The 19,482-nt window shown below is 41.2% G+C and overlaps 1 protein-coding gene across 5 annotated transcripts in view; it reads left to right on the top strand.

Annotated features, from left to right (window-relative positions):
* Positions 1-19,482, top strand: part of ST3GAL3 (ST3 beta-galactoside alpha-2,3-sialyltransferase 3) — a 236,548-nt gene that overhangs the window by 11,551 nt on the left and 205,515 nt on the right. For 4 of the 5 annotated variants that reach the window (XM_082365376.1, XM_082365373.1, XM_082365375.1 and 1 more), the window contains exon 2: positions 18,143-18,287. The exons of the other annotated variant lie outside the window; for it this stretch is intronic. In XM_082365376.1, the coding sequence (XP_082221502.1) occupies positions 18,173-18,287 (115 nt within the window). In that variant the 5' untranslated portion in view covers positions 18,143-18,172. The remainder of the gene's footprint in view (positions 1-18,142; positions 18,288-19,482) is intronic. 5 annotated transcript variants of the gene reach the window in all.

The following is a 19,482-nucleotide window of genomic DNA, read 5'->3' as shown; positions in this document are numbered from 1 at the left end:
ATTCCAGTTGAATTTTCTCAAGACTGATTGGAGTCAACTTTTCCAAACAAAGAATTATGTCTAGAAGCTTGTCCTCTGAACATACCATTAAAACAAATAATCAGAAACCCAATAAAACCAAGCATTAACAGCTCTTATTCAGAAAGGCTTTTTTTGGTGTGTTTGTAAAAACAGAAATGAACTAAAACATGCAAAACTGGAAGTTCTGTTTCCTTGGATTTTTACCCCTCTCCCCTAGGCTTTTTTCTCAGCTACTAATAAAGGGAACATCTGACCAGGGACAAAATCTTTTCAGTTTTACTCTTCTGCCTTCCATTTTTAAAACCTTGGTGTAGATATCTAATTTGTACTCAGAAAGTCACTGACTGCCCGTGTTACACAAGTCTAGGTCCAATCACGTGGTACTTTCAGCAGGTAGAGTTTAATGTAAGGATTATTAACTTTAACTGAATTGGAGTAACATGAGATTAGCTAATAAGTAGTAAAGAAATAAGCACTTGGAAAGATGCTCAACATCATTAGCCATCAGGGGAATGCAAATCAAAACCACAATGAGATACCGCTTCCTACCCACCCACTAGGATGGCTATAATCAAAAAGACAGATAATAAGGAGTGTTGGCACAGGTGTGGAGAAATCAGAGCTCTCATACACTGGTGGGAAAACAGTGGCATTTCCTCAAGTAATTAAACATAGAGTTACTGTATGACCTGGGTATATTTCACTCCTACGTATATACCCAAGAGAAATTAGAACTTATGTCCCTATAAAAATTTGTACATGAATATGCATTGCAGCATTATTCAGCCAAAAGGTGGAAACAGCCCACATGTCCATCAACTGACAAATGGATAAATAAAAGATGGTCCATATAATGGAATGTTATTTGGCAATAAAAAGCAATGAAGTACTGATGTACACAAACCTTAAAAACATTGTGCTAAGTGAAAGAAGCCTGTCACAAAGGACCACATATTGTTTGATTCCATTTATATGAAATATCTATAGACATTTGCCTGGTCTATAGAACAAAGTAGTTTAGTGGTTGCTTAGGGCTGGAGGTTTGTAGGGGATGACAGCTAAGGGGTGTGGGGAATCATTTCGGGGTAATAGAAATGTTCTAAAATTGATTGTGGTCATGTTTGCACAACTCTGAAAATACTAAAAGCCATCGAAAGGTATACTTTGAATGGGTGAATTGTATAGTGTGCGAATGATATCTCAATAACGCTGTCAAAAAGAAGTAAAGAGAACTCTAGAGAATATAGAAACAGATCCAAGGAGCAGCCGCCACCTCAGGGATGAGCTAGAGTGCTCAACAAAGAGCCCCCCAACCTGCCTCACACCCACCACAGGCTGAGATTCAGACTTTGGTGTAGTGGACATGACAGTGGCTCACTGGATTGCAGATGAGCCACTGTGATGCTGCATGGTGGAGCTTGCCAGAAATCTGCCGTCTTGGGTACTGGGGAAAGCTGTTTACAGAGAGACGTCTCACCAGAGGTACTCTGCTACAAAACTGCCCAAGAGAAGTGCTGAGGGCAGCTGTTGGCTGCTGCTCACTGCTGACTGCTGTCCACTGGAAAAGTCCTGTGTGCTGCAGGAGCCTACCGAGAGGAACACACTGGAACACACTAGAACCCAGAAGCCATGGCTTTCCAGCACCCTCTAGTGACAAAGCTTGACATCATGTCAACTAGCAAAAGGAAAATATTTAAAGGGCCCAGATCCATTTTCACGGAGCAAGCAAAAAGGATGAATTTGGAGCTAAGAGGCAATAAGTCTGTAATCCACACAGTGGGTAATCTGAACCTCAGCATACCCTTAGCTTTTTAATTCCCTTTGCAGATCTTCAGGTTATCCTTGCCACCTTGGTTATTGGGGCTCAGAGAAGCTGGGACTCTGTATTTTTGGGCCAACTTGCCCTCAGCCCAGTTCTCTCTGATTATCCATTTTTGCATATCTTTTTTTTTGTTCTGTATGCTTGGTTCTCTTTTTCAGACACCAGTCATACCTGTGCTGGATCTCCTATGGCAACTATTGTATTTTTGTTTTTGTTTTTTGTTTGGGTTTGTTTTGGTAATCCTTTTAAACTTTTTATTCTTTTTCATTTTATCTTCCTCATTTTTTATCCCGCATAGCCTTCATGACTTATTGTGTTTTCAGCAGTTCTTAATTGTTCTCTTTCATTGAGGCTTTTGTTTTTGTGGTGGTGTTATTTTTCTTTCTTCACTTTTCCTGAGTGCTAATTTTACTTAAAAAATATTGTTTCACTATTTTTTCCCTGAGGCTCTCCCTTTAATTTTGGCTCTTAGTTACCTCTTGTTTTATAGAGCCTTTTGGGAGTGGGCGTGGGGCTGGTAGAACCTTTGTTAATGATATGTATCCATCCTGTGACAAAGTTTTTTCTGTTGTGTGCTCTTCATTTACCACACTTCCCCTTGACCCTCCCCCTTCCTTTCTTCCATTTTTGTTTAGATTCTTCACTGGTTCTGTTTCATTTTTGTTCTGTACCATATAGCCTCTTCAAATGAAAAAAATTACATGACTGAAGTCAGATCATTTGGATTTGAATCCTCAGTCTGCCACTTACTAGCTCTATGATCTTAGATAAGATAATTTTCTCTCTCTGTGCCTCAGTTTATTCTCTATATAATGATAATGATAACCTCGTAGGATTGTTGAGAAGATTCAGTGAATTAAAGCATATAGAACTTTTAGAACTGTGGCTAGTCTGCAGTAAGTACTGTGTGAATATTAGCAATATTAATTATTTTATCCCTTGCATTGACTTGCAATTAGAAAATACACAATTCTTCTGCAGAGAATAATGTAATATATTGCATGTTAATTAACTACTTAAATCTGCTTAGTCATGCATAAAGTCTGAAAAGGAGGTGTACATTCAGCAAAACCATTTTAAAAAATTGATCTTTTCAGTAACTTGTTCAGGAAGCTGGGTAATAAATAGTACGTAATAGCTTCTAATTAGCTTGCCTCAAAAGTATTCACAGGAGACATGTTCAGGAAATACTTTGTGGCTTTTGCTCTGTGTAATTTTGTCATAATTGAGTTCATATTCATTATGGCTGCTATTTGAAGGTCAGCAAAATTCTAACATTTCAGACTAAAAATTGTTGCCAAGTATAGTTTAGAAAATAACCACATTGTAGGATGTTTTAGAAGTGACAGGAGTTTGGTGTACTTTGTTTCAGTGAGTTCAAATTTTTTTGTAATTTTCTTTTATGGCTAATTAAAATAACCTAGTTTTATGTACCTTTTGTACCTTTTTTTGAGCAGACTATAAGTGACTGAACATTTGGTCAGTGAGCAGATAGTTTTTGAATACCTACCAGGGATGCAATGGTGAATAAAATAGACCTGTTCACTGCCTAGATTAGCCAGAATAAAATTTTAAGCAAATTACTGTAAATACTCCTGAGTATAAATGCATTATGTAATGGATGGGGATATACGGGTGCTGTGGGAATTTCTAATAGGGAGACCTAACCTAAAGTGTGGAGACGGGTAAGGTTTCCCTGTGGAATTAACTTTTAAGCTGAGACTTAAAGGCAGAGTGGCAGTTGGTTAGGTGAAGTGGTAAGGTCAAGGTTTCAGCCTGGCATTAGGAGACAGCATGACAAGTTCAAAACACTGAAAGACGTTCATTGTTGCAGACTCACAGAGGTAAGGTGGTAAGAGATGGTAAGAGAGATGGGAGGAGATGTGGGCAGGGGCCAGATCATGCAGAATCTTATAGGCCCTGTTAAGGGGTTTGGGACTTTACCCTAAAGACAGTGGGAAATTTACAAAGTTTAAATCTGGGAATAAAATAGATCCACATTGGCTGCTATGCGGAGAATGAATTGAAGAGGATCAAGAATGAATATGGAAGTACCCAAAGGAAATGAAAACAGGATGAAATATACATACACACCTGTTTATCACAGCGTTATTCATAATAGCCAAGATATGGAAACAACCCAAATGCCCATCAATAGATAAATGGATAAAAAAAGATGTGGTACGTATACACAATAGAATATTTATTCAGCCATGAGAAAGGAGGCTATCCTGCCATTTTTGACAACAGGGATGGACCTTGAGCACATTATGTTAAGTGAGATAAGTCAGGGAAGGACAAGTACTGCACAATATCACTTATATGTGGAATCTGAAAAACAAACCTGTACAAAAGCAGAGTAAATGGAGGTTACCAGAGGTTGAGGGATGGGGGAATAAGTCTGATGATGGTTAAGGGTAGAAACTTGTAGCAAGTAGTAAACAAGCCATAGAGATCTAACATACAGTATAATGAATATAGACAATAATATTGTACTATAATGTAATGTGATAAATATTGCTTAAATGGCAGTCATGTTACAGTATATAAATATATCAAAGTAACACGCTATACACCTTAAATTTACGAAATGTAACATGTCAAATTTATCACACACAAAAGAATGGACATGGGAGGCTTATTAGGAGGTTATAGTTGTAGCCCAAACAAAGGGTTATAGTGACTTGAAATACGATGGTAGCAGTGGAGATAGAGGGACGGATGGATTTAAGAAGTATTTAAGAGGTAAAACTCACAGGGCTGGATGACTGATTATATATGGAGGGTGAGAGTGAGAAGGAGGGTAGTGTCAAGGATAATTTCCAGGTTTTTGACAGAAGCACTTGTGAAGGTGTTGCCTTTTATTGAGATAGTGAATACTGGAGAAAGAGGAGGTTTTTTTGGGAAGTCTGAGACATCTGTAAAACATCTAGATGATGATACAGAAATTAAATAAATGGAGGGAGTTCCCTGGTGGCCTGGTGTTAGGATTCTGGGCTTTCAGTGCCGGGGCCTGGGTTCAGCCCCTGGTTGGGAAACTGAGATTCTGCAAGCTGCACGGTAAGGCTCCCCCCCCCCAAAAAAAGTTAAATAAATGGACATGGAACTTAGGAGAAGTATCTGGGTGGAATATATAAAATTTGGGTTAAGGATGGTAATTGTAGTCATGGAAGTGGAATGAGATTGCCTTGGGGATATCTGTGGAATGAGAATATAAAAAGCCTGAGACAGCACCCCAAGGTTCTCTCTCCATTTAAAATTGCTCGTGCGCTCCCTCTCTCTCTCCCTCCCTCTGTCTCTCTTTCTCTCTCCTCTCCCTCTCTCCCTCTCTCTTTCCCCCTCCCCCTCCCGCTCCTCTCCTCTGTCCCCCCTCCTCTGTCTCTCTATCTTTCTCTGTATACATACGCACAAACACACACACACACATTATGTCTTTAGTATATATTACTTTTTGGAATGTGTACAAATTATATTAATTGTGTCTAGAGTTGGGCAACAGGTAGGATTGGAAGCCAGATCAGATTGTGGTGGGTGGAAGAATGAATGGGGAGTGAGAAGTCAGACTCCTCTAGGGCAGGGTCTAAATCTGATTGTCTTCGTGTCCTCTGTGCCTTGCATAATCCCTGGCACTTGGTGTTTGTTACATTAGTTTTGAACAGAAGAGAGACATATCCTTCTCTGAGATAAGATGAATGCATGAGGAGGGAATGAGTCCAGCTGCTGCATTCCCTCTACATGCTGAAGAGAGTTTGCTGTGAGCACTTGTAGCTCTTTACCTGCGTGCTTTTTTTTTATGGCTGTGCAGGGAGGCCAGGTACCCTCCCGCAGCCAGAAAAATTCTCTGCACTCATCTGTTAGTGTTCTTATGTTTTTATTCTGGTCTTTTTCTTTCTTTCTTTCTTTCTTTTTTAATAGTTGAGTATATGATACTTGTATCAACTTTTTTCATTACTATAGCATAAGCATTTTTCCATGTCATTAAAATTGTTTCATAAACAACATCTTAATTGGCTGCATAATCTCATTTGATGTTTATTTGAACATTTATTTGTGCATTTGATTTAAGTTTTTTTCTTTTTTAACTTTTTAAAAAAAAAATAAATTTATTTATTTATGTATTTTTGGCTGTGTTCATTGGGTCTTCGTTTCTGTGCGAGGGGTTTCCTCTAGTTGCGGCGAGCGGGGGCCACTCTTCATCGCGGTGTGCGGACCTCTCACTATTGTGGCCTCTCCTGTTGCGGAGCACAGGGTCCAGATGCGCAGGCTCAGTAGTTGTGGCTCACGGGCCCAGTTGCTCCGTGGCATGTGGGATCTTCCCAGACCAGGGCTCGAACCCGTGTCCCCTGCATTGGCAGGCAGATTCTCAACCACTGTGCCACCAGGGAAGCCCTCTTTTTTAACTTTTAATTTTGAAATAATTTCAGACTTACAAATAAGTTGCAAAAATATTACAAGTACTCCCATATATCCTTCAGCTAGTCTATGGTGGTGTCTATCAGATTTCTGCCTTGTAAAATTACTCTTTTCCTCTCTGTAATTAATAATTATCTTGTGGGGAGATACTTTAAGATGATATAATATCCCATTTCTCAAAATATTACTTATTAATTTTAGCATCCTTTGATGTTTCTTAGCTGAATTATTACTAAAATGATTGCTAAATGGTGATTTTCTAATTACATTATTCTACACTCATTCCACTCTAAGGGAGAGCTTTTTCCTCTCCTCATTTATTAAATTCTTATTTAATGGGTCATAATCTGTTATTATCAGTCTAAATTGCCCCAGACCTGGCCATTAGGAGCCCCTCAAGCTGACTGCATTTTCCTTTTCACATGGCACTCTGAGCACTTTCCTACTTTCAGGCTTATCTTGATAGTGCCTTCTCTGCCTCAGCCCTGGAATCAGCCATTCTTCCAGGGACCCCTGGTTCCTATTACATAGTGGAGAATAGTATTTAAAAACCAAGATCTAGGTGCTAGGTGTGCTCATTGCTACTGGGATATGCTTGCTGCCGGGCCCTTTCAGTGGACAGAGCTAGGGCTTACAAGCATGTACATACACAAAAGCACACATACATTGTCCACATCTATAGTTATTTTTATATTTTTGTATGTGTATATATTGAAAACCATCAGTTCACACTGATACCTTCAATTCCAATACAACCCAAAAGATTTATTCTAGTTTTTCTTTTTCCACATTTTCAATTCACTTCTCCATCATTGAGAAATCTGGCTCCTGTTAGCCTCAGTATATTTACTTATTTGGTCAGTCCCTTATCACCTCCTGCCATACCCCCAGACTTATCATGATGGCCTGATGCTCCTCCCCCTCTTCACTCCAGATATATGTGCCTACCTTGCTTGGCCCCTAAAGCCTAATGGCTTTTAGATTAAATTATTCAGAAAGGAAGAGAGGGAGAGAGCTCATTCCTTTTAAGATTTATTTATTTTTATTATTTATTTATTTTATTTATTTTTGGTTGCGTCAGGTCTTATTTGCGCACGCGGGATCCTTGCTGAGGCACGTGGGATCTTTCGTCGTGGTGTGCAGGCTTCTCTGTAGTCGTGGTATGCGTGTTTTCTCTCTCTAGTTGTGGCACACGGGCTCCAGGGTACGTGGGCTCTGTAGTTTGCGGCACGCGGGCTCTAGTTGAGGCGCGCAAGCTCAGTAGTTACGGCGTGCGGGTTTAGTTGCCCCGCGGCATGTGGGATTTTAGTTCCCAGACCAGGGATTGAACCCGCGTCCCCTGCATTGTAAGGCGGATTCTTTACCGCTGCACCACCAGGGAAGCCCCCTCATTCCTTTTTATGGCTGCATAATCCTCTATTTTGTGAATACACCAGAGTTTATTCAGTTCTTACTGAAGGGTTTTTTTCTCTTATATTACAAATAGTGCTGCAATAAGTAGCCACGTGCATAAGTCTTTTTGTATTTCTGTCAGTGTATCTTTGGGATAGTTTCTTAGAAGTGAGGTCATTGGGTTAAAGGGTAGAAGCATGTATGATTTTGTTAGATACTGCCAAATCCCTCCTGCCAGCAGCAATGTATGGGCGTTCTCCCCACAACCTCACCACTAGAATGTGTTGTCAAGCTTTTGTCCTCGCAGTGAGTTTGAAATTTCATCTCTTTCCGAATATCGAGATGTTGTACTCCTCCTTGTCTTGGACGTTTTGGCTTATTTTAAGCTAGTACTTGCTTCTTTGTATGTCATCCACTTCTGGAGATCAGTTTCCTGTTTAGGCTGTTTGTTCTACCTCTTTATCTGAAAATCTTTTTCCTTAATGGAAAAGTCAGAAATAAAATAGGTGATTAGTTCGCCATTCTCATTGTCATATCTGTTGAACAAATGGGTAAATTCGTTGACTGACTGACGGTCATGTGTCTGCCAGAGCTTTAGGTTGAAGTCACAGTGTGGCTGTGGCAGTTCAGATGTCACATCTGCATTCAGGACAGAAGGAGGGGGGAAGGGCTGGGAGCAGCCACTTCAGTCCCCTTTTAAAAGGAAAGAAAAATCTTTCCAAGAACCACCTGCTTTTTGTAGGCAGGCTGTTTATACCTTAAATTTCTCGTTGTTTTTGTGGGAGGATTGGACAGAGTACATGTCCTTTGTGCTACTGGAAATGCAAGTCTCCAATTTCTATTTCACTTTGAAAACTTTGTACATTTATTACTTGCATGAGTACAAATATTAAAGTTAAATATACAAATACATCGTGAAAAATACCCTTTCCAAACCCACTTTTCAGAGGTAATTACTGTCAACGGCTTGGTGTGTATTCTTTTATCTATGTACTTCCTTCTTAACCTTAATTTTTTTTTAAATTTATTTTTTATTGAAGTATAGTTGAATTACAGTGTTGTGTTAATTACTGCTGTACAGCAAAGTGACTCAGTTAATTACTGCTGTACAGCAAAGTGACTCAGGTATACATATATATGCATTCATTTTAAAAAATTTTTTTAAATTAATTAATTAATTAATTTTATTTTTGGCTGTGTTGGGTCTTCGTTTCTGTGCGAGGGCTTTCTCTAGTTGCGGCAAGCGGGGGCCATTCTTCATCGCGGTGCGCGGGCCTCTCACTATCGCGGCCTCTCTTGTTGCGGAGCACAGACTCCAGACGCGCAGGCTCAGTAGTTGTGGCTCACGGGCCCAGTTGGTCCGCGGCATGTGGGATCTTCCCAGACCAGGGCTCGAACCCGTGTCCCCTGCATTGGCAGGCAGACTCTCAACCACTGCGCCACCAGGGAAGCCCTTAACCTTAATTTTAAATATTACTGTCTTCCTTGTTTGTTACCACCAGTATGGGGCCATACATACATTCACATACGTACTATTCTACAAGATTTTTTTTTCACTTAACAGTATACTCTAGCTATTTTTCTATGTCAGGACATGCCTGTGTGTCTCATTCTGTTAACTGTTACATCATATTCTATACTTGTTATATTCCTGCCTTCATCAATCCATTGTAGGGTTTCCCTGGTGGCACAGTGGTTGAGAGTCCGCCTGCCAATGCAGGGGACATGGGTTCGAGCCCTGGTCCGGGAGGATCCCACATGCCACGGAGCAACTAAGCCTGTGCACCACAACTGTTGAGCCTGAGCTCTAGAGCCCGTGAGCCACAACTACTGAAGCCCGCATGGCACAACTACTGAAGCCCGTGCGCCACAACTACTGAAGCCTGTGCGCCTAGAGCCCGTGCTTCGCAACAAGAGAAGCCACCGCAATGAGAAGCCCACACACCGCAACGAAAAGTAGCCTCTGCTCGCTGCAACTAGAGAAGGCCCTCGTGCAACAATGAAGACCCAATGCAGCCCAAAAAAAAAAAAAAATCCATTGTCCACCTTTCCTCTGTGTGCTGGTGGCTGACCTCTACAAACTGTACCATCTGGGCTTCCTTGCCTTCTGGCTTCCAGTTGGGATCAGCTGATGAAAGGCACTGATGGGGATCAGAGGGCCAGTGGTGAGAGAAGTCAGTATTTATTGTCCCTTACTGTCCCTTGCCATGGCCGTAGTAGCAGATGTGTTCCTCTGTGGCCACTGCTCCTGTTGGCTGGCCTCTCTTCTCCAGCCAGCTCTTGCTGGGCTCCAGTATCTCCCTTCTTTCTCTTTGCCTTTTCAGCTCCAAGGTAGGAGTAGCTTCCTACTGTTGCTAGTTCCTGGATGTGTCACTGCCCCTGGGTAGTTCCTCTAACCCTACAAAAAATCTTGTCATTAATTCCTTTGGTTAACTCCTTTTCATGTGCTGTCTACTTCCTGCCGAGACCTCAGTGATAGCAATGATATAAATATCACTGTGTACATGTACCATAATGTATTTGTCTGGTTCCCTATCGATGGACATTTGAGCTGTTTCTAGTATTTTGCTCTTATAATCAGTGTTGCTAATAAACATCCATGTATTGATACTTACCTTTCAAAATAGTTGTTGGAGAGTTACTCTTGGAAAAAGTCATAGAAATAGAAATGTGGAGTCAAGGTGTGTGAATGTTGTAAATTTCAACAGATACATGTTTCCCCTGCTATCTGAAAGTAGAACATTCCTAGGAAACCTTTCGTAAGCCAAAATGGTAGAAAGTGAAGAAGCAAGTACCATTAATTTATATGGAAAACTTTTTGAGTGTTCTCAGACCCAAAAAATAATTTACCAAATCATGCCAAATAACAGTTAAAACCTAAAATAACGCTAACATATAGTAAAACAGGAATGACGTGATAAATAACATAGCTTGTATAAATTAGAAATAATGTATTTATGGTGTTGTTTCCCTCACCAGAGTCAGGAAGACAGCAAGCACACTGGAAGGCTAAGAGGTGGTGGTGATGGTGTGTTAGGCTGAATCATTGGAGGTTGGGGTGGTGGGAAGTATAGGAGACAAGGGTGTAGGAGAGAGGGGAAGAGGGTCATTTCTCAACATCTCATCATTGTCTGAATCCATCAGACCAGGCAGGTCAGTTATGTCTACACCTTCTATGGCTGTCTGCCTTGATGTCAAAGGTTGAGGTTCATTGTCTGCTGTGGCTGATGTGACAGGCTTGAATAGGACAGTATGCTTGATTGCTTAGCCTCACGCATTTTTCTATCATACAATTCTTTATAGACACTCAAAACATCCTGCAAACCTGCCCTAAACTTGTGTGTCCTTTCAAAATTAAAGTCATACTTTTCTGCAATCATTGCGGCACTGTCGTTCATAGTGAAAATCTCATGTAGGTGCTTTACATTCAGTTTCTGGTTGACTTCACTCATGGGCTATTTGCTACTGAGTTCAGTTTCAACCTATATCTTTTACTCTTGCAGTTGCATCAGCTCTTGGTGTGTCAGTTCTTGGTCATGGGATGCTAAAACCTCTTCAGCATCTTTATCAGCTTCCACAAACCCAGCCTCCTTAGCCATAGTCACTGTTGCCATATTTATTGTTGATTTGAAGCCTTTAAAATTGCTCATTACTTCAGGACACAGTCTCTTCCAAGTGCCATTTCCCACCAAGACTTTTAGCCTAATGAAAGCGTCTCCAGATTTAGCAGTAGCCAATTTTATTTATTTATTTGTTTTATTTTTAATTTTTATTTATTTATTTATTGAATGAAAGATTCTTTATATTCTATAGTGCTTTACAGTTTTCAAAAGTTTCACACGCATGATTTCATATAATCCCATAATAACCTTTTTTTCCCCCTACCCCTGTATTGCCCCTCACGCCTTCCCTTTCCCCACTAGTAACCACTTGTTTGTTCTCTATATCTGTGAGTCTAGCAATTGCCAATTTTATGTTTTAATTTTTCCAGATCTCTCATAATGCTCTGGAGTTGCCCTCTCTGTCAGTGGCATTTATAATAAAATGCATCACATTTTTGCATACAGTAAGCCTTAATTGTGGCTATTGGGCCTTGGTCACACAGTTGCAGCAACAATGTCAAACTTGGTGGTAAGAACACAACACAAATGTTAACTGCTATACTTGGTAATGCCAGGTGGATGAGCAGCACAATTATTGACAACCACAAGACACCTATTATGGAGGTTATTTTCTCTACAGTATTTTTCAGCAGAAGGGCTAATGTATCCACTCATGTACTCAGAAAAAAATCACTTGGGTATTCCAACCACTTGGATGTGAATGAAACATAATAGGAAGTGTATTCTTTTTTTTTTTTTTTTTAATTTGTTTATTTATTTTATTTTTGCCTGTGTTGGGTCTTCGTTTCTGTGTGAGGGCTTTCTCTAGTTGGGGCGAGCGGGGGCCACTCTTCATCACGGTGCACGGGCCTCTCACTGTCGCGGCCTCTCTTGTTGCGGAGCACAGGCTCCAGACGCGCAGGCTCAGCAGCTGTGGCCCACGGGCCCAGTTGCTCCACGGCATGTGGGATCTTCCCAGACCAGGGCTCGAACCCGTGTCCCCTGCATTGGCAGGCAGACTCTCAACCACTGCGCCACCAGGGAAGCCCAGGAAGTGTGTTCTTATCAGTGCCTTTAAGTGCCCTCAGATTTTCTGAATGGTACATTAGTTGAGGCCTTAGGACAGCATCACCAGTGGTGTCAATAGTAGGCATTAGGATAAACCTCTTCTTTGATGCCTTGTGTCCCTTAGCCTGCTTTTCTTCTCTTGAAAGGTCTTGCTCAGCAATTTTTTCCAAAAAATTACAGCTTTGCCATAGTTAAACACTTGCTTATGTAAATAGCCACCTTCTGGGAACTTTTCAGCAGCTCCAGTATCAACCAGAGCAGTCTGTCCAGTAACTTTTAAGCTATGAAGCTGCCCTCACCTCAAAAACCAATGAAACCACCCATGACTACCTTTATTTCTTTTTTTTTTTAACATCTTTATTGGAGTATAATTGCTTTACAATGTTGTGTTAGTTTCTGCTGTATAACAAAGTGAATCAGCTATACATATACATGTATCCCCATATCTCCTCCCTCTTGCGTCTCCCTCCCACCCTCCCTATCCCACCCTTCTTGGTGGCATGACTACCGTTAAATTTGACTCTCGTAACACTTTCATTACCATTGTCCGGTGCTTTCTTTTTTTTTTTTTTTTTTGGCCACGCTGTGCTGCTTGTGGGATTTCAGTTCCCTAACCAGGGATTGAACCTGGGCCCTCAGCAGTGAGAGCATGGAGTCCTAACCACTGGACCACCAGAGAATTCCCCATCCAGTGCTTTCCGTTTCAGCTTTTTGAAAAGACTGATTTCTCCTTAAGTATAAGATAACTTAATGCAACACTGTGCTTTGTACACCTATCAATCCACTCAAGCAGCAGACTTTCCAATTTATCCATTACTGGATGCCAGTTAAGAGAGACCCCTTTCCTACTAGCAGAACCAGTAGTAACTTCGGCAGCTTTCAATATTCTTTCTCTCTGAGTGTAAATAGTTTGAATGGTGGACACAGGAACGTTCAAAGCAAGCGCATCTTTATTTTGTTCACTACAATCTAAATGCTTAATTACGTCCATTTTTATGCTGAGCATAACACCCTTACAAGTTCTCTTAGGCTTTTCTGATACCTTAGGACACATCTTGCTAACAGATGCACAAAATAAATCAAGATAAAGCACAGATGCTCACAGATAGAATTCAAAGCTATCTATGGTGGCTTGATGCAGAAATGCTTATATATTCTTTTTCATATTCTTTTCCATTATGGTTTATTAGGATATTGAATACAGTTCCCTGTGCTATACAGTGGGACCTTGTTTTTTTTTGGTTTTTTTATAAATTTATTTATTTTATTTATTTATTTTTGGCTGAGTTGGGTCTTTGTTGCTGTGAGCGGGCTTTTCTCTAGTTGCGGCGAGCGGGGGCTACTCTTCGTTTCGGTATGCGGGCTTCTCATTGCGGTGGCTTCTCTTATTGTGGAGCACGGGCTTTAGGCACACAGGCTTCAGCAGTTGTGGCACACGGGCTCAGTAGTTGTGGCTCATGGGCTCTCCAAGTTGTGGCTCTCATGGCTTCTCTTGTTGTGGAGCTCGGGCTCAAGGCACGTGGGCTTCAGTAGTTGTGGCTCGCGGGCTCTAGAGTGCAGGCTCAGTAGTTGTGGCGCACGGGCTTAGTTGCTCCGCAGCATGTGGGATCTTCCCGGACCAGGGCTCGAACCCATGTCCCCTGCATTGGCAGGCGGATTCTTTTTTTTTTTTTTTTTTTTTTTTAATTTTTTTAAATTTATTTATTTATTTACTTATGGCTGTGTTGGGTCTTCGTTTTCTGTGTGAGGGCTTTCTCCAGTTGTGGCAAGTGGGGGCCACTCTTCATCGCGGTGCGCGGGCCTCTCACCATAGCGGCCTCTCTTGTTGCAGAGCACAGGCTCCAGACGCGCAGGCTCAGTAATTATGGCCCACAGGCCCAGTTGCTCCGCGGCATGTGGGATCTTCCCAGACCAGGGCTCGAACCCGTGTCCCCTGCATTGGCAGGCAGATTCTCAACCACTGCGCCACCAGGGAAGCCCCGGCAGGCGGATTCTTAACCACTGCGCCACCAGGGAAGCCCGGGACCTTGTTGTTTGTCTATTTTATATGTAGTAGTTTGTATCTGCTAATCCCAAACTCCTAATTTGTCCCTCCCCCACCCCCTTTCCTCTTTGATAACCATAAGCATATATTCTGAGTCTGTTTCTGTTTTGCAAATAAGTTCATTTGTGTCATATTTTAGATTCCACATAAAAGTGATATCATGGTTTTGTCTTTTTCTTTCTTCACGTAGTATGATAATCTCTAAGTCCATCCATCTTGCTGCAAATGGCATTATTGCATTCTTTTTATGGCTGAGTAATATTCCATTGTGTATATATACACCACATCTTCTTTATCCATTCATCTGTCGATGGACATTTAGGTTGCTTCCATGTCTTGGCCATTGTAAATAGTGCTGCTGTGAGCATTGGGGTGCATGTATCTTTTCGAATTAGAGTTTTCTCCAGATATATTCCCAGGAGTGGGATTGCTGGATCATATGGCAACTCTGTTTTTAGTTTTTTGAGGAACCTCTGTACTGTTTTCCATAGTGGCTGCACCATCTTACATTTCCCACCAACAGTGTAGGAGGGTTCCCTTTTCTCCACACCCTCTCCAGCATTTGTAATTTGTAGGCTTTTTAATGATGGCCAGTGTGAGGTGGTACCGCACTGAAGTTTTGATTTGCATTTCTCTAATAGTTAGCGATGTTGATCAACTTTTCACATGCCTATTGGCCATCTATATGTCTTCTTTGGAGAAATGTCTATTTAGGTCTTCTGCCCATTTTTTGACTGAGTTGTTTGTTTCTTTTTTTATTATTGAGTTGTATGAATATTTTGGAAATTAAGCCCTTGTCAGTCACATTGTTTGCAAATATTTTCTCCCAGTCTGTAGGTTGTCTTTTCGTTTTGTTTATGGTTTCCTTTGCTGTGCAAAAGCTTGTAAGTTTGATTAGGTCCCATTCGTTTATATTTGATTTTTTAAATATTCAAAATTATAGAGGCAGTACTTGTGACTTATAACAAATTTAATTCAAAGTGTATGAAGGGAAAAGTACTTTTCATTGTCCTATCCTATTTCTTAGAGGTAACCACATCAACAGTTAGCTATGTATCCTGTCATATGTTTTTAAACAAACTTATATGCTTATTGTAAATTCAAATATATGGATAAATTCATTTCTGTATGTGTGTATGTGTATATATCCATATCTGTATCTGTTTATTGAGAGCTCATTTCTGGACTCTATTCTGTTCCATTGATTTTTTTTGTCTTTTCCTGTGCCAGTACCCATCCAGCTTAATAATTATAGCTTTGAGTTGGTTTTAATATAGTAAGGCAAATCCTCATTTCATTATTTTTCTTTTTTAAAAATAATTAATTAATTTATTTATTTTTGGCTGCGTTGGGTCTCTGTTGCTGCACGCGGGCTTTCTCTAGCTGCGGTGAGCGGAGACTACTCTTCATTGAGGTATGCGGGCTTCTCATTGCGGTGGCTTCTCTTATTGTGGAGCACGGGCTTTAGGCACATAGGCTTCAGCAGTTGTGGCACACGGGCTCAGTAGTTGTGGCTCATGGGCTCTAGAGCGTAGGCTCAGTAGTTGTGTTGGCACACGGGCTTAGTTGCTCCACAGCGTGTGGGATCTTCCCGGACCAGGGCTCGAACCCATGTCCTCTGTATTGGCTGGCGGATTCTTAACCACTGCACCACCAGGGAAGCCCTCATTATTGTTCGTTAAAAAAATTTCTTCACTCTTCTTGGGCATGAACTCTTCAGATTAACATTAGATCTAAGTTTAAAAAAATCATGGGTTTTGACTGGAGTTAGACTAAATTTATAGAGAACTGACATTTCAGGAGAACTGACATGTTTCCAATATTGAATCTTCTCACTTGGGAACCTGTTATATCTGTTTATTTATTTGGATCTTTTATGTCCTTTGGTGAAAATCTTGTTCATTTCTTCCAAAGTTTATTTTCAGGTATTTTATAGATTTTGTTGCCATCATGAGTGGAATTTTTTTCCCCTTACATTTTTTAATTGGTTATCGCTGGTATAGTTTTTAAGAAGCTGTTGATTTTTGTAAGTAAATCATATAATCACCTACTTTATTGAATTTTCTATTGGTTCTAATGATTTTTCGGTTGATTCTCTTGGCTTTCCTAGGTGGACAGTTATATAGTCTGCAACTGCTAACTCTTTATCACTTCATTTATAATATTTATACATAGGTTATAATATTTATAATATTTCTCATAGATTATTTCATGACTAAGATATCTGAGTGGGGTTTGGGAAGGGTGCTCCTAGGAAGTCTTCTTGGCTGATACTACATTTAAGGTGAGTATCAAAGAACGTGCAGCAGGTGAAATAGGTGGTGGAGAATGTATTCCAGACAGACCTTGAGGAGAGAAACAACAAGAAATGTTCAGTGACTAGAAAGAAGAGAGGCTAGAGCATAGGACACAAATGAGGTTGGGAGAAGCAAGAGATGGTTGGAGAGTAAATAGGGGTGCAATCAGAAGCTACTAGACTCTAAGGAGCAATTACTTTATTTTAAAGGAATTGAGAATTTAATGAAAGCTCTGTTAGGCAGAATGGTCCCTCAAAGATGTCCACATGTGGGAATTCCCTGGCGGTCCAGTGGTTAGGACTACGTGCTTCCACTGTAGGGGACATGGGTTCGATCCCTGGTTAGGGAACTAAGATCCTGCATGCTGCATGGCGTGGCCAAAAAAAAAAAAAAAAAGAAGAAGAAGAAGAAAAAACAACAACCAAAGACGTCCACACGCTAATCCTTAGAATCTGTAAACATGTTACTTTACATGGCAAAAGGGACTTTGCACATGAAATTAAGGCTACAGACCTTAAAGTAGGGAGGTTATCCTGGATTATTCAAGTGGGCCCAATCTAATTGCATGAACCTGGAAAGCAAGGAAGTTTTTCCGGCTGGAAACAGTAGCAAGATGTAGAAGGGGAAGTTGGTGAGATCAGAGTAAGAGGGACTTAACCCACCACTACTGAAATGTACCACATGGAAAACAGGAGGAGGAACACAGGAGCAAACACTGTCTGATAACCAGCAAGGAGACAGGGACTTGGGCCCTACAGCTGCAAGAAACCGAATTCAGCCTACAGCCTGAAGGAACTTGGAAGTATGTTCATCTCCAGAGTCTCCAGAAAGGAATGCAGCCCTGCTCAGCCCCTGGTTTTGGCCTTGTGACAACTTATGCAGAGGACCCTGCTGAGCCACACTGTAGCTGGACTTTAGGCCTTCAGAGCTCTGAGATAATAAATTTGAGTGGTTTCAGGCTGCTGAGTTTGTGATAATTTGTTAGAGCAGTAGTAGAATACTAATACAAAGGGGTTTAAGCAGGGAGGTAATGTTAGACTCTGTGTTATTAACAGACTGTTCCGTGTGCTGTGTGGAAGATGGATTTGGGAGAGTGCAAATTTGGAGGCGTGGAAACTTGTGGGAATACAGTGGTGCTATGGGCTAGGGTAGTGATGGTGGGAAGGGGTTGTGATTTGAGATTTATTTGGGAGGTTAGACTTGCCAGAGTTTGGTCATTGATCGGGTGTCAGGAATGAGCAAGAGGAGGGACACAAGTATGACTGCTGATTTCTGGCTTGGATGCTGACTGATGGTGAAGCTGTTCTTTTAGCCGGGCTTGAGCAGGTTGGAGGATGCCAGGTCATCAACTCAGTGGTAATTCTAGGTTGTTCTTCATTTGGAAATTCTCCTATAAATACTTATTTTAAGGTAGAGTATATCAATAAGATGATTGCTTTATCAGTTAAGACCTAAATTGTTTTTTGGTTTTTTTTTTTTTTAGGTCATGTAGGAAATCGTAAATCATGTGAAGATGGGACTCTTGGTATTTGTACGCAATCTGCTGCTAGCCCTCTGCCTTTTTCTGGTACTGGGATTTTTGTATTATTCTGCGTGGAAGCTACATTTATTCCAGTGGGAGGACTCCAGTAAGTATGGTCACTCTAGCCTACCCCCGGAAAAAGCCTGCTGCAGATCAGTTATTGGGTTTTCCTGTGGCTGCTCTCATATTCTTCAGAGATGGGCAGTGATAGTAAACTGAGCATTCCTGGGACTTAGGCTTAGAAACTGCCTACCACTTTTGTTGCTCTAGACTGAGAACTTTGATGTGTTTTAAAAACTGCATGCCATGGCAAATCCTTTTATGAACTCAAGGAAAACGTGCTATTCTTCAATAAAAACCCAAACCATACCAGTACTTCTGGTTCTCGAATGTTGTTTTTTTAAATTATTACACTTTATTGCCACTCCCATTTGCCAGTTACTACCTTAAGGCTTGCTATTGCAGTTGGTTTTTTAATGACCTTAAAGCATTCATCTTTACCTTTTCCTTGGACTTTCAGTTTTTATTTTTAAATTTTTTTAATTTAAAAAATAATCAATTAATTAATTTTTTTGGCTGCGTTGGGTCTTCGTTGCTGCGCGCGGGCTTTCTCTATTTGTGGCGAGCGGGGCTTACTCTTCGTTGCGGTGTGCGGGCCTCTCATTGCGGTGGCTTCTCTTGTTGTGGAGCACGGCTCTAGGTGCGTGGGCTTCAGTAGTTGTGGCTCACGGGCTCAGTAGTTTTGGCTCGCGGGCTCTAGAGCACAGGCTCAGTAGTTGTGGCGCACAGGCTTAGTTGCTCCGTGGCACGTGGGATCTTCCCAGACCAGGGCTCGAGCCCGTGTCCCCTGAATTGGCAGGAGGATTCTTCACCACTGCACCACCAGGGAAGCCCCAGTTTTTAATTTAATACTGTCTTTGTTTTAGTTTCCCTAAAGAAATTTTGTCTACTTAATCTTTTTAGCCCTTGCTGGTACTGAACTTGTATTTGAATAGAATATTGACTTTTCCCCTACCCAGTAACTCCTAATCCCTTTCTCCCATTTGTAGTCATTCTCATGTGATACACTGTTTTCTGTAGGGCTTCCTGACCCCTTCCCCCAACACCAACTTGGTTCCGGTTCACCTGGCGTTGCCTGTGCTGTGGTTTGGGGTTTGCAGTTGAAGAGCTTGCACTGAGCTGCACCAGCCTCTGCACACTGTCTTCTTGGCTGTAGCTTCAGGTGTCACACGGTGACAACACGTAGCTTTCCTTTCGATTCTTTTGTCTGATGGCTGTCTGAGCTGGGTGCAGGAAAATTT

Source organism: Balaenoptera borealis (genome assembly GCF_965194805.1).
Source record: "Balaenoptera borealis genome assembly, chromosome: 1".
In the NCBI taxonomy this organism is placed as follows: Eukaryota; Metazoa; Chordata; class Mammalia; order Artiodactyla; family Balaenopteridae; genus Balaenoptera; species Balaenoptera borealis.
Note: the sequence above shows the minus strand (reverse complement) of the source record. Positions and strands in the feature narration are given on the sequence as shown.